The sequence below is a fragment of the Mercenaria mercenaria genome, chromosome 1 (genome assembly GCF_021730395.1).
Source record: "Mercenaria mercenaria strain notata chromosome 1, MADL_Memer_1, whole genome shotgun sequence".
Classification (NCBI taxonomy): Eukaryota; Metazoa; Mollusca; class Bivalvia; order Venerida; family Veneridae; genus Mercenaria; species Mercenaria mercenaria.
The window spans coordinates 52,980,805-52,993,772 of record NC_069361.1 but is presented as its reverse complement, the minus strand read 5'-3'; the positions used below and the strand labels follow the sequence as shown (position 1 = coordinate 52,993,772).

At 35.5% G+C, this 12,968-nt stretch overlaps 1 protein-coding gene across 1 annotated transcript in view; it reads right to left on the bottom strand.

Moving 5' to 3' along the window:
* The window catches only part of LOC123555714 (uncharacterized), an 80,925-nt gene extending 70,670 nt beyond the window's left edge, over window positions 1-10,255 (bottom strand). The window contains exons 1-4 of the mRNA XM_053547828.1: window positions 10,153-10,255; window positions 6,024-6,066; window positions 3,081-3,195; window positions 603-702 (exon numbers count right to left, since the gene is read on the bottom strand). Coding sequence (XP_053403803.1) covers window positions 603-702; window positions 3,081-3,156 — 176 coding nt within the window. The 5' untranslated portion in view covers window positions 3,157-3,195; window positions 6,024-6,066; window positions 10,153-10,255. The remainder of the gene's footprint in view (window positions 1-602; window positions 703-3,080; window positions 3,196-6,023; window positions 6,067-10,152) is intronic.
* Window positions 10,256-12,968: the final 2,713 nt, after the last annotated feature.

Genomic DNA, 12,968 nt, shown 5'->3' with positions numbered 1-12,968 from the left:
TATTGTCTGTGAGGTACAAATGCTTTCAAGTCAGCAACATTAACCAACCAGCTACTGGCCCTATTTTCTGTGAGGTATACTCACCACTGTGAGGTACAAATGCTTTCAAGTTGGCAACATTAACCAACCAGCTACTGGCCCTATTTTCTGTGAGGTACAAATGCTTTCAAGTCAGTAACATTAACCAACCAGCTACTGGCCCTATTTTCTGTGAGGCATACTCACCACTCTGAGGTACAAACACTTTCAAGACAGCAACATTAACCAACCAGCTACTGGCCCTATTTTCTGTGAGGCATACACACCACTGTGAGGTACAAATGCTTTCAAGTCAGCAACATTAACCAACCAGCTACTGGCCCTATTTTCTGTGAGGCATACTCACCATTGTGAGGTACAAGCACTTTCAAGTAAGCTATATCAACCAATTAGCTCAGACACTATTTTCTGTGAATTACCCTTACTCTTTGTGAGGTACAAATGCTTTTAATGCTTTTAAGTATGCAATTTAAACCATTCAGCTACCTTAGGTACAAATGATTTAAGTCAGCAACATCAATGACATGGCTACTGGCACTATTTTCTGTGAGGTATATACTCACCATTGTGAGGTACAACATGAACATTTTGTTGGAGATTTCAGTTTATCTCTGTATGTTGCCATAGAATCTTTGGTCCAGAAAGAATTAACCCATCCATTTACTGAAATAAAGAAAATATTATACAATGTCTTTTGCATAATACCCATGCTTTGTTAAACTGTCCATAACATTCCTCCGTGTTTCTTTTGTTGCAGTTAACATTACACCAACACAATTATAGGTCATATGGCAACTTTCAAACTTTGATGATGAAGGAAGACACCAGATATCACTATGTGCATTATTTGAACTTGGAAGTTTGTTTGTTTTGGGTTTAACGCCGTTTTTCAACAGTATTTCAGTCATATAACGGCGGGAAGTTAACCTAACCAGTGGTCCTGGATTCTGTACCAGTACAAACCTGTTTTCCGCAAGTAACTGCCAACTTCCCCACATGAATCAGAGGTGGAGGACTAATGATTTCAGACACAATGTCGTTTATCAAATTGTCACGGAGAACATACGCCCGCCCGAGGATCGAACTCACGACCCCGCGATCTGTAGACCGACGCTCTACCTACTGAGCTAAGCGGGCGGGTTTGAACTTGGAAGGGCACCTAGGTAGAACCAACGAACTTCCTTAGGCCAGGTAAAGGGTTTCCTCACATGAACAAGAGGTCATGATGACCCTGAATTTCTAACTCGAGTAATAACAGCCATGTATTTAAAATGGCAAACTGATGCTAAAATATTGTAAATAGGTCAGTAGGTCACATTCATGGTCACTGAAAGTCAGTTTTAAGATCAGTGTGCAAAACTGAGTAATTTCAAAGCTGACTCTTAAAAAACAAGAAAGTAGGTCAGTAGGTCAAGGTCACTGTCAAGTGACCCCTAATCACTTGGGGTTATCAGGTAATTATAAATAAGCAGTCCAGGAAATATGATCTGATAATATTTGAAATATTTATTCCTATATAACTCATGTAACAAGTCACCCTCAGGACGGGGCCTCTTCACCCCAGGGGCATAATTTGAACAGTTTTGGCAGAGGACCATAAGGCAATGCAACATACCAAATATCAAAAGCCTAGGTCTTGCATGGTCAGACAAGAAGATTTTTAAAGATTTTTTCCTAAATAAGTACATGTACATGTAAAACCTGAGACAACCCTGGGGCAGGGTCTCTTTTCAACCCAGGGTTATAATTTGAACAATTCTGGTAGAGGACCACAAGGCAATGTTACATATCAAATATCAAAGGCCTAGGTCTTGTGGTTTTACACAAGAAGATTTTTAAAGTTCTTTTTCCTATATAAGTACATGTAAAACTTGTGACTGTTTAATATAAGAATATGAATCATTTGACCTTTAGTCTGCAACCTTGACCTTTGACACACTGACCCTTGAAACAATATGAACAGATATTGAACAATCAAATTCAATAAATTGGTATTCCCCGCTGAAAGGGTTTGTTTCGAGGAATGGCAAAAAAATATATCTAGCAAAAGTTAAGGATGTTACTAAGAAGCAAATAATTTCATTAGTCAAAATCACTTTAACAGAAAATGAATGTTTTTTTTTCTTTTTGTGGGAAAGGGGTTGGGGAGCAGCAGGGGTGACCAGGTGAGGGTATAAAACTTAACACACTGATTATAAATATTAATGGAATTTTTTTTAAAATGCGGTAGGGAGCAGGGGTAGGGGGATGCATGATCTGGTTGGTAAGCATGACTGGATGGAGGAGTGAGGTGGGGGAACGGTACAACTTTGCATACTGATAAAAGTTCATGGAAGGTTTTAAAAAATAATTGAAAAAAAAAGGAATGAAAGAAATTATTTTGGGGGGGGGGGGGGGGGGGGGGGGGGGGTGTGACCTAGGCAAGGTGGTGATCTTGTGTGGGTACACAACTTCACATGTTTATAATAAATGTTCATGGGAAAGAATGAAAAAAGTTAAATGAAATTGTACAAACTGGTTGGTTTCTTATGTGCGAATCTGTGGATTTTTAAACAGTTAATGGGCAATAACTGACCAATCCAAAAAAATAAAAAAAAAAATTGAAGGGCATCATCACAGTATGATGGTTCATGTTTATATCAAGTTTTATGAAATTCTTCTTGCTACTTACTGAGAAATGACTGCAGATGGATGAAAATGTGCATTTTTGACTATTTCATGGGCCATAACTCTGAAAATAAGGGGCAGACCCAGATAAAAACTCGATGGGCATCTCAGTATGTTCGTTCATGTTTATTTCAAGTTTTATGAAATTCTACCTGCTAGTTACTGAGAAATGGCTGCGGACTGACACACGCATGGACGGATGGACAACGCCATTTCAATACCCCCCTCCCAATTTCATTGGCGGGGGATAATTGTCTAGCGGACAAAGCATTCACCGTTTATTGATTTCAGTCAAAAGGGCACTGTGACCTTGAAGTATGACCTACTGACCTTAAATCACAATACAGAACTAATAACTGTTTGAAAATACTTACATGTATGGTGGAGCACTGCTCCTATTGTAAGATATGATACTGTAATACTAACTACTATAAATAACTCTACCAGCATTGCCACCCATTTGAAGGTCGGGTAACTCTGGTTAATCACCTGAAATTGAATAAAAGCATACTTTGTAATGTTCAAATATCAGTAGTGTCACTGGGTGTAATGAGTAACTAACCTGGCAAAGGTTTGATTTTCATTTAGTATACACCCACAAAAAAAAGTTTGGGGGGATATACATGTATAAGAGTGAGCTCGTCGGTCTGTCTTTCTGTCTGTCAGTCAGTCTTTCTGTCTGTCTTAGGTCCGTTGGTTTTCATGGTTTCTAGACAGTAACTCATGAAAGGCTAGACCAATTTAAATAATTTTAGGTACACAGGAATAACATCAAACAAGAGGGCCATGAAGGCCCTGTATGGTTCACCTGACCTATTGACCTAAAGATCATCAGGATTAAAATTCTGACCAAATTTCATTAAGATATGGTCATAAATGTGGCCTCCAAAGTGTTAACTAGCTTTTCCTTTGAATCACCCAGTGACCTTGTTTTTGAACCCACATGACCAAGATTTGAACATGACCTATAGATTATTAATGAAATGGTCATAAATCATAAATGTGGCCTCTAAAGCGTTAACTAGCTTTTTCTTTGATTTGACCCAGTGACCTAGTTTTTGACCCCCACCTTGACCCAGATTTGAACATGACCTATAGATCATCAAGATTATCATTCTGACCAAGTTTCATTAAGATATGATCATAAATGTAGCCTCTAACAGTGTTAACTAGCTTTTCCTTTGATATACCTGGTGACCTACTTTTTTATTCTACATGACCCAGATTCAAACTGGACCTTCAGATCATCAAGATTAACATTCTGACCAAGTTTCATGATGTTACATAATGTTGCCTCTATAGTGTTAACAATCTTTTCCTTTTATTTGACTTGGTGACCTATTTTTTTACCCCAGAATGGTCCAATATCGAACTCATCCAAGATCTTACTGAGGGCAACATTCTGATCAAGTTCCATTAAGATTAGGCCAAAATTGTGATCTCTAGAGTGTTAACAAGCTATTCCTTTGACCTGACCTGGTGACCTAGTTTTTTTACTCCAGATGACCCAATATCAAACTCATTCAAGATTTTATTGAGGGTAACATTCTGACCATTGATTGAGCCAAAATTGTGACCTCTAGCGTGTTAACAAGCCTTTCCTTTGGACCTGGTGATCTAATTCTTGACCCCATGTGACCCAATATGGAACTTGTCCAAGATTTTACTGAGAGTAACTTTCTAACAAAGTTTTATTAAGATTGGGCCAAAATGGTGACCTCTTGAGTGTTAACAAGCTTTTCCTTTGTTTTGACCTGGTGACCTAATTCTTGACCCCATGTGACCCAATATGGAACTTGTCCAAGATTTTATTGAGAGTAACTTTCTGACAAAGTTTTATTAAGATTGGGCCAAAATGGTGACCTCTTGAGTGTTAACAAGCTTTTCCTTTGTTTTGACCTGGTGACCTAATTTTTGAAGCTTGATGACCCAATTCAAAACTCGTCCAAGATTTTATTAAGGGTAACATTCTGACAAAGTTTCTTTCATATTGGGCCAAAATTGTGACCTCTAGAGAGTTAACAGCCAATTGTTGACGACGAAAACTGTTGACGGACAACAACACAGGGCGATCACAAAAGCTCACCTTGAGCTAAAAATCCAGGTCAAGTTCAACTTTGAGGTTAGTAGTGACCCTGAACAGTTAAACGGTTTCAGGATGATAACTTGAGAGACTTAGGTCCAGGATCATTTGTACATAGGTGCACCATGATAAAATACAAGTAAAGTTGGAGTTGAGGTTAGTATGTCAAAGGTCAAGGTTACAATGACATGAAACAGTTGAATGGTTTCCAGGATGATAATCTGAGAACACCTTGGGACTAGGATCATGAAAATTGATAGGGAGGTTGGTCATGACCAGTCAATGACCCCTAATGATTTTGAGATCAGTAGGTCACAGGTCAAGGTCACAGTGACCGAGAACATTTAAACAGCTTTTAGACAATAACAATAAGTACAGAAGTGAATCTGTTCAGCTAACCCGTTATTCTAAATGCCTAGTACAGAGTGAACTGCTCTACTGACACATTGTCTTAAATGATTATTATAAAAGACAATCTGCTCAACTGCTACTTTATCCTAAATGATAAGTGCACAGGTCAATCTGTTCAACTGACACATTATCTTAAATGATTAGTACAAACGTTAATTTGTTCAAGTGACATTTTATCTAAATGACTTGTACACAAATTAGCCTGCACATCTGACACTTTATCTTAGATGATTAGTACATATCAAAAGAAGCCGAATGTGCACAACTAAGGTAGGTACTGATCACCACTGTGATGTCTTGTCATAATCCAGGGAGCAGTTTGACATATGAAAGCAGGACAACATTTTTCTATTTTTAGCACAGATGACCATTTTGTGAAGCCAAACATGCCAGTGATATGCACAACTAGGCTTAGTACTGAACACTCCTGTGAAGTTTCTTAGAAATCTGACCAGCAGTTTGACCAAATTTAGAAACTATTACATGTACCTGGTATCAGTACAATCTGTCATATTTTCAGCAAAGTAGGGCAAGAAATTAAGGAAAAATTTAACATCACTTTTCTTTCTCATTAACAGCCCCATTATTTTCTCTTTAGTCTGCTGGTGCCATGTGATTCTGCCTTTGTGACCAGTGCAGACCAAGATCAGCCTGCACATTTGTGCACATCAGTGCAGTCTGATCATAGTCTGCACTGTTTGCCTTTCAGTCAGTATCTTTTTGAAGAGCACCACTCTTAACAGTTAATGGAACTGTCCAAATTGAAAGATGGACAAGTTCATTACAGAAATTTAGCAGCGTAAGGGTTAAATATTATACTTACAGTTGTAAGAGGAATTGTTGAGATTTCACCATTCAAAGCTGCGCTGAAAATTAAAAACAAAAATTGAATCATAATTTTCAGACTTCCTTTTTATCATTGATAAATATTTCTGACAGCGTTGACATCCGGACTGCATGATAACAAAAAACAAGTAAATTCGATGAATTGGTATCCCCCGCTGAAAGGGTTTGTGGTGAGGAATGGCAAAAAAATATATCCGGCAAAAAGTTAAGGATGTTACTAAGAAGCAAATAATTTCATTAGTCAAAATCAATTTAACAAAAAACAAATGTTTAATTAAAGAGTACATAATAAATGTATGATACTTTGATCCTGACTAAAGAATTTATTTTGAATGGTACATGTATATGTTTACTGTAATAAGCTTAGCTTTTAAAATTAAATGCAGTTAATTGAAATGTGAGCTTGAAGTTTAGGTGGAACGAAATACTGTCTGAGTGGTTTGGCACTAAGCTTTGCTGTTTAACATGTACATTTGAACTTAAAGGTGTTTTTCACAATTATTTCTAGCGGACAGAATTTTTTGTAACTTTGCATATTTATAGATTGATGTATGACAAGTTAAAATAAAAAATGAAACTAATAGGTACCCGTGCTTCTTTTTTCAATATTCAAAGTTTATTAAGAACACCAAATCGGTATTTTTGTCTGAAGAAACAGTACATACATGTTATAATAAAACTACTGCAAACAATTATTTATTCGAAGTTTCATTCTGATGTTACTTTTTATGCATCCGAATTAATAACACCACTATAACTATGCATAAAATGTCAACATATAGATATATTAACTCAGAAAAATTACTCTTGACAGATGTCGAAAGTATCTGAAACTGAGAAAAACACGAAGTATTTCTTAATGATATGAAAAATCTAGCGGACAGATTTTTTCCAAATTTTATATTATGTAAGCTAGAACTAAGACAAAAAAATCTAAACCAAAAAAATAATATCAACCCGTGCTTGTTTTCAAGAAAAATTAAAAAATATTCACTCCACCCACAAAAGTATTTTTTCATTACCCCACCCACCTAAAAATTATGAACATTTTTTGTTCTTACAAAACAAATTGCACAATGTTATTACCAGTTCCTTAACCAATATTCTTACTCACATGCGGAATAATGCTCCTTTAAGGTTGCAAGCCTCTAGATCAAATACTTTTTGAGATACGTGCTACACAAGCTTTCACATCCCATTTACGTATATATTTGACCACGTCAAGGGACATAAATCTGTTTTTATTGAGTGAAACCTCAAATAAAAACACTGGTGCACAATTTCGCATTCTGAATTTAATTCTTGTGTGGTTTCATGACTCTTGGCGCATATAATTTTGAGGTACATGCGACACAAATGTTTAGACCCTTTATGTACAATTTGACTATCAGGGGCCATAACTCTGGTCTTACTACGTGAAATTCGGGATGGGGCACAAAAAGTATAACACATTTTTAGGAAGTCACAATTGAACTCGAAGGAGATATATCTACTTTAAGATTTTCTGGAATTTTATTTGACTTGGAGTCGGCTGCATCATTACTGGACGAAATAGTTTACTTTCAAATGGCTGTCCACAATGTATTCGATTCGAGCACTTCCTACAACTACTCCTCCAATAAAACACCATCACTTTTAATGGTAAAATATGGATGCACGACCTATATTGTCAGTACATACGATATATTTTGCGTGAGTGCCCTCATATCCGACAATTATGCACTTTCGGCGGCGAATTCTGAACTTTACAGTGGATATCGCTTGCTGCGCGATTGAGCTGCGCACAAAATATTGTGATGAACTCCTTTAAAAGAACAGATGTCCTTAAGAGAACACAATCAAGTAAGATACCTCTTGAACATGGCTGGGGGGCAAGATTGGTGCAGTTACAACTTATCATGTTGAAGGTTTGAACATTTTTTTAAAAAAAGGAATGGAAATATATATATATATATGTATATATATAAATATATGTTTATATTCTTTTTTTGAGGGGGGTGGGGGTGAGGAAACAAAACTTCACATGTTGATTATAAATACTGATGGAAAATTAAAAAAAAAAAAAAAAAAAAAAAAAAAAATGGGGTGAAGGGAGCGAGGTGGGGGGGGGGGTGGAGGATGCATGATCGGTAGTGGGCATGACCGGGCGGAGGAGCGAGGTGGGAGAATGGTACAAGTTGCATGTTGATAAATATTCATGGAAGGTTTGAAAAAAATCTAAAATAAGGAATGAAAAAAAAAAATCGGGGGTGGGGCAGGGGGTGGGGGGGGAGGGGGAGGGGGTGTGGACCAAAGCAAGTTGGTGACCAGGTGTGGATGCACAACTTCACATGTTTATAATAAATCTTCATGGAAAAGAATGAAAGAAATTTAATGAAATTCTACGAAATGGTAAGTTTGTTATGTACAAATATGTGGATTTTTAAACAATTAAAGGGCAATAACTCTGAAGTTACAAAAGAAATCCAAACGAAATTGTGTGTGCACAATCACATTATGGTGCTCTAAATTCTATATATGTTTCATAGTTCAAGGTCAAATATATCAAAAGTTATGATGCAGAAATTGCCATATTTAGAGTACCCTATATAGTTAACACTAGAAACTTCTAAGGGCCATAACTCTGGTGTTACTTGGGCAGTCTGACTGAAACTTGACGGGCCCCATAACCTCATAGTGGACATGTATATGAAGTTTGTTTGAAAAAAATCTAAAATAAGAAATTATTTTTTTTTTTTTTTTTTTTTTTGGGGGGGGGGGGGAAGGGGGGGGGGGAAGGTCGGCAGGGAGGGGGTGTGACCAAGGTAAGGGGGTGACCAGGTGTGGGTACACAACTTCACATGTTTACAATAAATGTTCATGGAAAAGAATGAAAGAAATTTAATGAAATTCTACCAAATGGTAAGTTTGTTATGTACAAATATGTGGATTTTTATACAATTAAAGGGCAATAACTCTGAAGTTACACATAAATCCAAACAAAATTGTGTGTACACAACCACAATATGGTGATCTAAATTCTGTATAAGTTTCATAGTTCTAGGTCAATTATATCAAAACTTATGATGCAGAAATTGCCATATTTATAGTACCATAATTATATAGTTAACATTAGAAACTTCTAAGGGCCATAACTCTTGTGTTACTAGGGCAATCTGACTGAATCTTGACGGGCCGCAAAAACTCCTTGTGGTGTACATGTATATGAAGTATTATATAAATATTCCCAACCACTTTCTAGATATGGCTCCGGACGGACGGACAACGCCAAAACTTTCAATTTGGACAGCACCATTAATTGTTAAAAGGGATGTTTACAAAAAAGATGCTAGCTGAATGCGAACAGTGAAGATCATGATCAGACTGGATGGATGTATCTACACTGGTCGCAAAGGCAGAACCAATAGTTTCCAGCATGGTACGGGTAAACGGTCTTTCTGTTCATATTCCTCCATGATGTATTGGTAAAGACAGGGTGAAAGCTTTTGCTAAAGCGGCCTGACCAGGGCATCTTTTTTCTTGATATAGCATTTTTAAGAAATATAAACTCAAATTCTGATGTTCATTATATGACCAGACATCAAATTTACTGAAAGTTCATTTTTTAGTCAAAATTTGGAGTGCAATGTTTCTGTATTGTATTTACAGGATTATAGAAAAAACCTTTATAAAGGTAGTAAATAAATTCTTAAGATTGACTGAAGAACTTGTATTTGTCAAAAGCATGATTATCATGTAATAGTATAACCTTAGAACATCTTTACTGATAAGTAGCTCTATAATGGAATACTGTTAAATCATTTAATTTCGTAGGTATGAGATTTTGTGGTTTTGGTCAAAATGGCAATTTCGTGGGGATATATAAATTAGTGAATTTCAACTTTTGAACATAAAATGAATTGGAATTTTACTTGTTCGTTGGGATTAAATTTCGTTGATTGACCCAACTACGAAATCCATGAAAATTAGTGATTTCACAGTAGTATGGACCTTTTCTATAATGGTCTCTTACATCTCTACAAATTTATATATCATTTTGCTAAATTGGAACAAACTTTCTCACACTCTTCGATAAACTTTTTATGTATGAGGCAGTTTTTACTTACCTTTCTAAAGAAATATCATTATAACAGACATCTGTCTCGTTGCCATGGTTGCACTTGTATGTCTGTAACTGGGGGACAATGTCCAGCACTGCCCAACTCCTGCAAAAATAAGCGCATTGATATAAATATGAAAATAATGCGCAATCCTTGTTCCAATCTTAGCAAATTTAATTTATAACACAATCAAATGTCAGCTAATGTTATAATATTACCAAACACCTTAAAACTTCAGCTCCTGCTCGATAAAACACCTTAAAAATTTTAGCTAATGTTATATCAAACACCTTAAAAATTTCAGCTACTGCTATATCAAACACCTTAAAATTTCAGCTACTGCAATATCAAATACCTTAAAATTTCAGCTACTGCAATATCAAACACCTTAAAATTTCAGCTACTGCAATATCAAACACCTTAAAATTTCAGCTACTGCTATAACAAACACCTTAAAATTTCAGCTACTGCTATAACAAACACCTTAAAATTTCAGCTACTGCTATAACAAACACCTTAACATTTCAGCTACTGCTATATCAAATACCTTAAAATTTCAGCTACTGCAATATCAAACACCTTAAAATTTCAGCTACTGCTATAACAAATACCTTAAAATTTCAGCTACTGCAATATCAAACACCTTAAAATTTCAGCTAATGCTATGACAAACACCTTAAAATTTCAGCTACTGCAATATCAAACACCTTCAAATTTCAGTTACTGCTATAACAAACACCTTCAAATTTCTGCAAATTTTACTTCAAACACCTTAAATTTTCAATTACTGCAATATCAAACACCTTAAAATTTCAGCTTATGTTATATCAAAAACCTTAAAAGTTTTGCAAATGTTACTTCATACACCTTAAATTTTCAGCTACTGCAATATCGAACAACTTAATTAAAATTTCAGCTAATGTTATCTCAAACACCTTAAAGACCCACCATCTCCTTAGAAAGTGGCCCGCAAATACTTCATGAAAATCATTCTTATCATTATACAGCTACTAGTATTCAGGTGGACGATACATGCCCTTCCTATGTGATCTCACAACTTCATCTTCAATTTTTCAGTCAATTTCTTTACAGCATAGTTTTAAGAGTATAGATAATTGCTATCTTACACTGTCGAAACAAAACAGTACCTTTTTGGTAAGAACCCCCTTTAAAAGGTTCATGGCACTGTTTAAATTAAAACATGGACAAGTTCATTATTGTATTTTACCAGAGTAAGGATTAAGCATAATTACATGTTCTCACAAATATTAAAAATTCTAATTAAGCCTCAGATATTACTGTATATGGAACAGACTTTAACCCTTATCATCCTGGACACAATTTATGCTGGCTCTGCAACCAGTGTAGATCATAATCAACCTGAACATCCATGCAGTCTAATCAAAATCTGGACTGTTTGCTATTCAGACAGTATCTTTTTTTGGGAACCAACCCTGTTGGTATAATAATAATTTTAACAGTAAATGGTACTGTCCAAATTTGAAAGATGGACCCTATTCATTATAGTAATTAGCAGGATAAGGGTTAATGTAATACACTGTAAAATAATTAATATTCATAAAGTAATAATTCTCCCAGTTGAGTCAATCAACAGAAATAAAAACAGAGGAATCTATAAATTCATATCCCCAAATGATCTGAATACTTTTCTACGCATATTTTTTTCTTCTAATTTTATGAATAAAAATGGTAATTGCTGAAGCCCATGACACACAATTATGCATCTTAATCAAAAACTGATTTCACTTTTTTTCAAACTTGATATATCAAAATAGTTTGCAACACAAAAAGTTCAATTACTAAAATTGACCAAACAATTATGATTTGTCAAACAAGTTGAGTACCTTCTCAAACACTGCCTTTCATGAATAAGTCAATTACTGGATTAAGACATTGGATAATTGGACATGAAAGGAATGGCCAGGTGAGATTATTGGATTTACAGGACAAACAATGGTCAGGTGTGAACAACTCATTTCAATATATGGCTTGAGAACCCTGTAAAAAATGAGGCGGAGCTAAAATACCATTTTGACCAATGAAAAGCCAGGGATTTAGAAATTGATCTGCTGAAATAAGATACTCATTCAAAAGTCTGTAGATTCTCTGAATCAAAGCAAATCATACTGTTCAAAAGTTGTAACTGGATCAAATGAGCACAAATGGAGTAATAATTGAGCTGAATGTGTGTAAATGAGTAAAAATTAACTAAAATACAATTAGTATTATTAAACGTGAGCTATTATCTCAACAAAAAAAACTTGTATAATTCAATCAGTTTGACAAGAACAAATTGTACACAAAAAATGGCAGGAAAATCTCTGAACTTTGAACTTGAGGATGGTGACAAGGTAACCATGACATTGAGTGATTCTGCAAGAATATCGTTAACAGACATAACTGCTGCCACCATCGGCAACCTGGGTGAAGAATCACAATGGGGTGATAACTCAACAACTGCCGACGATTCAAATGTAATGGTTTTACGTTCATGGGGAGATAACTCCACTACTGCTACTGATCAAAATGTATCTGTCTTGAGGCCATGGGAAGATAACTCTAATCCTGATAAACCTGAAGACTTACCTCAACATGTGGTGAGTTACATTTACTATTAATCTGATGTTCCTATATCATAAGGCTAAAAACGTTATTTACAGACAAAATTTTTAGGCAAATTCTTCCAATCCGGAATTAAAACTTATTTAGGATATTTAAACACAGCTCAAAGGATAATGTAAGAAATATATGCTGACGAAAATTTGAACACATTTTTATAACAAAGGTTAAAATAATTAAGT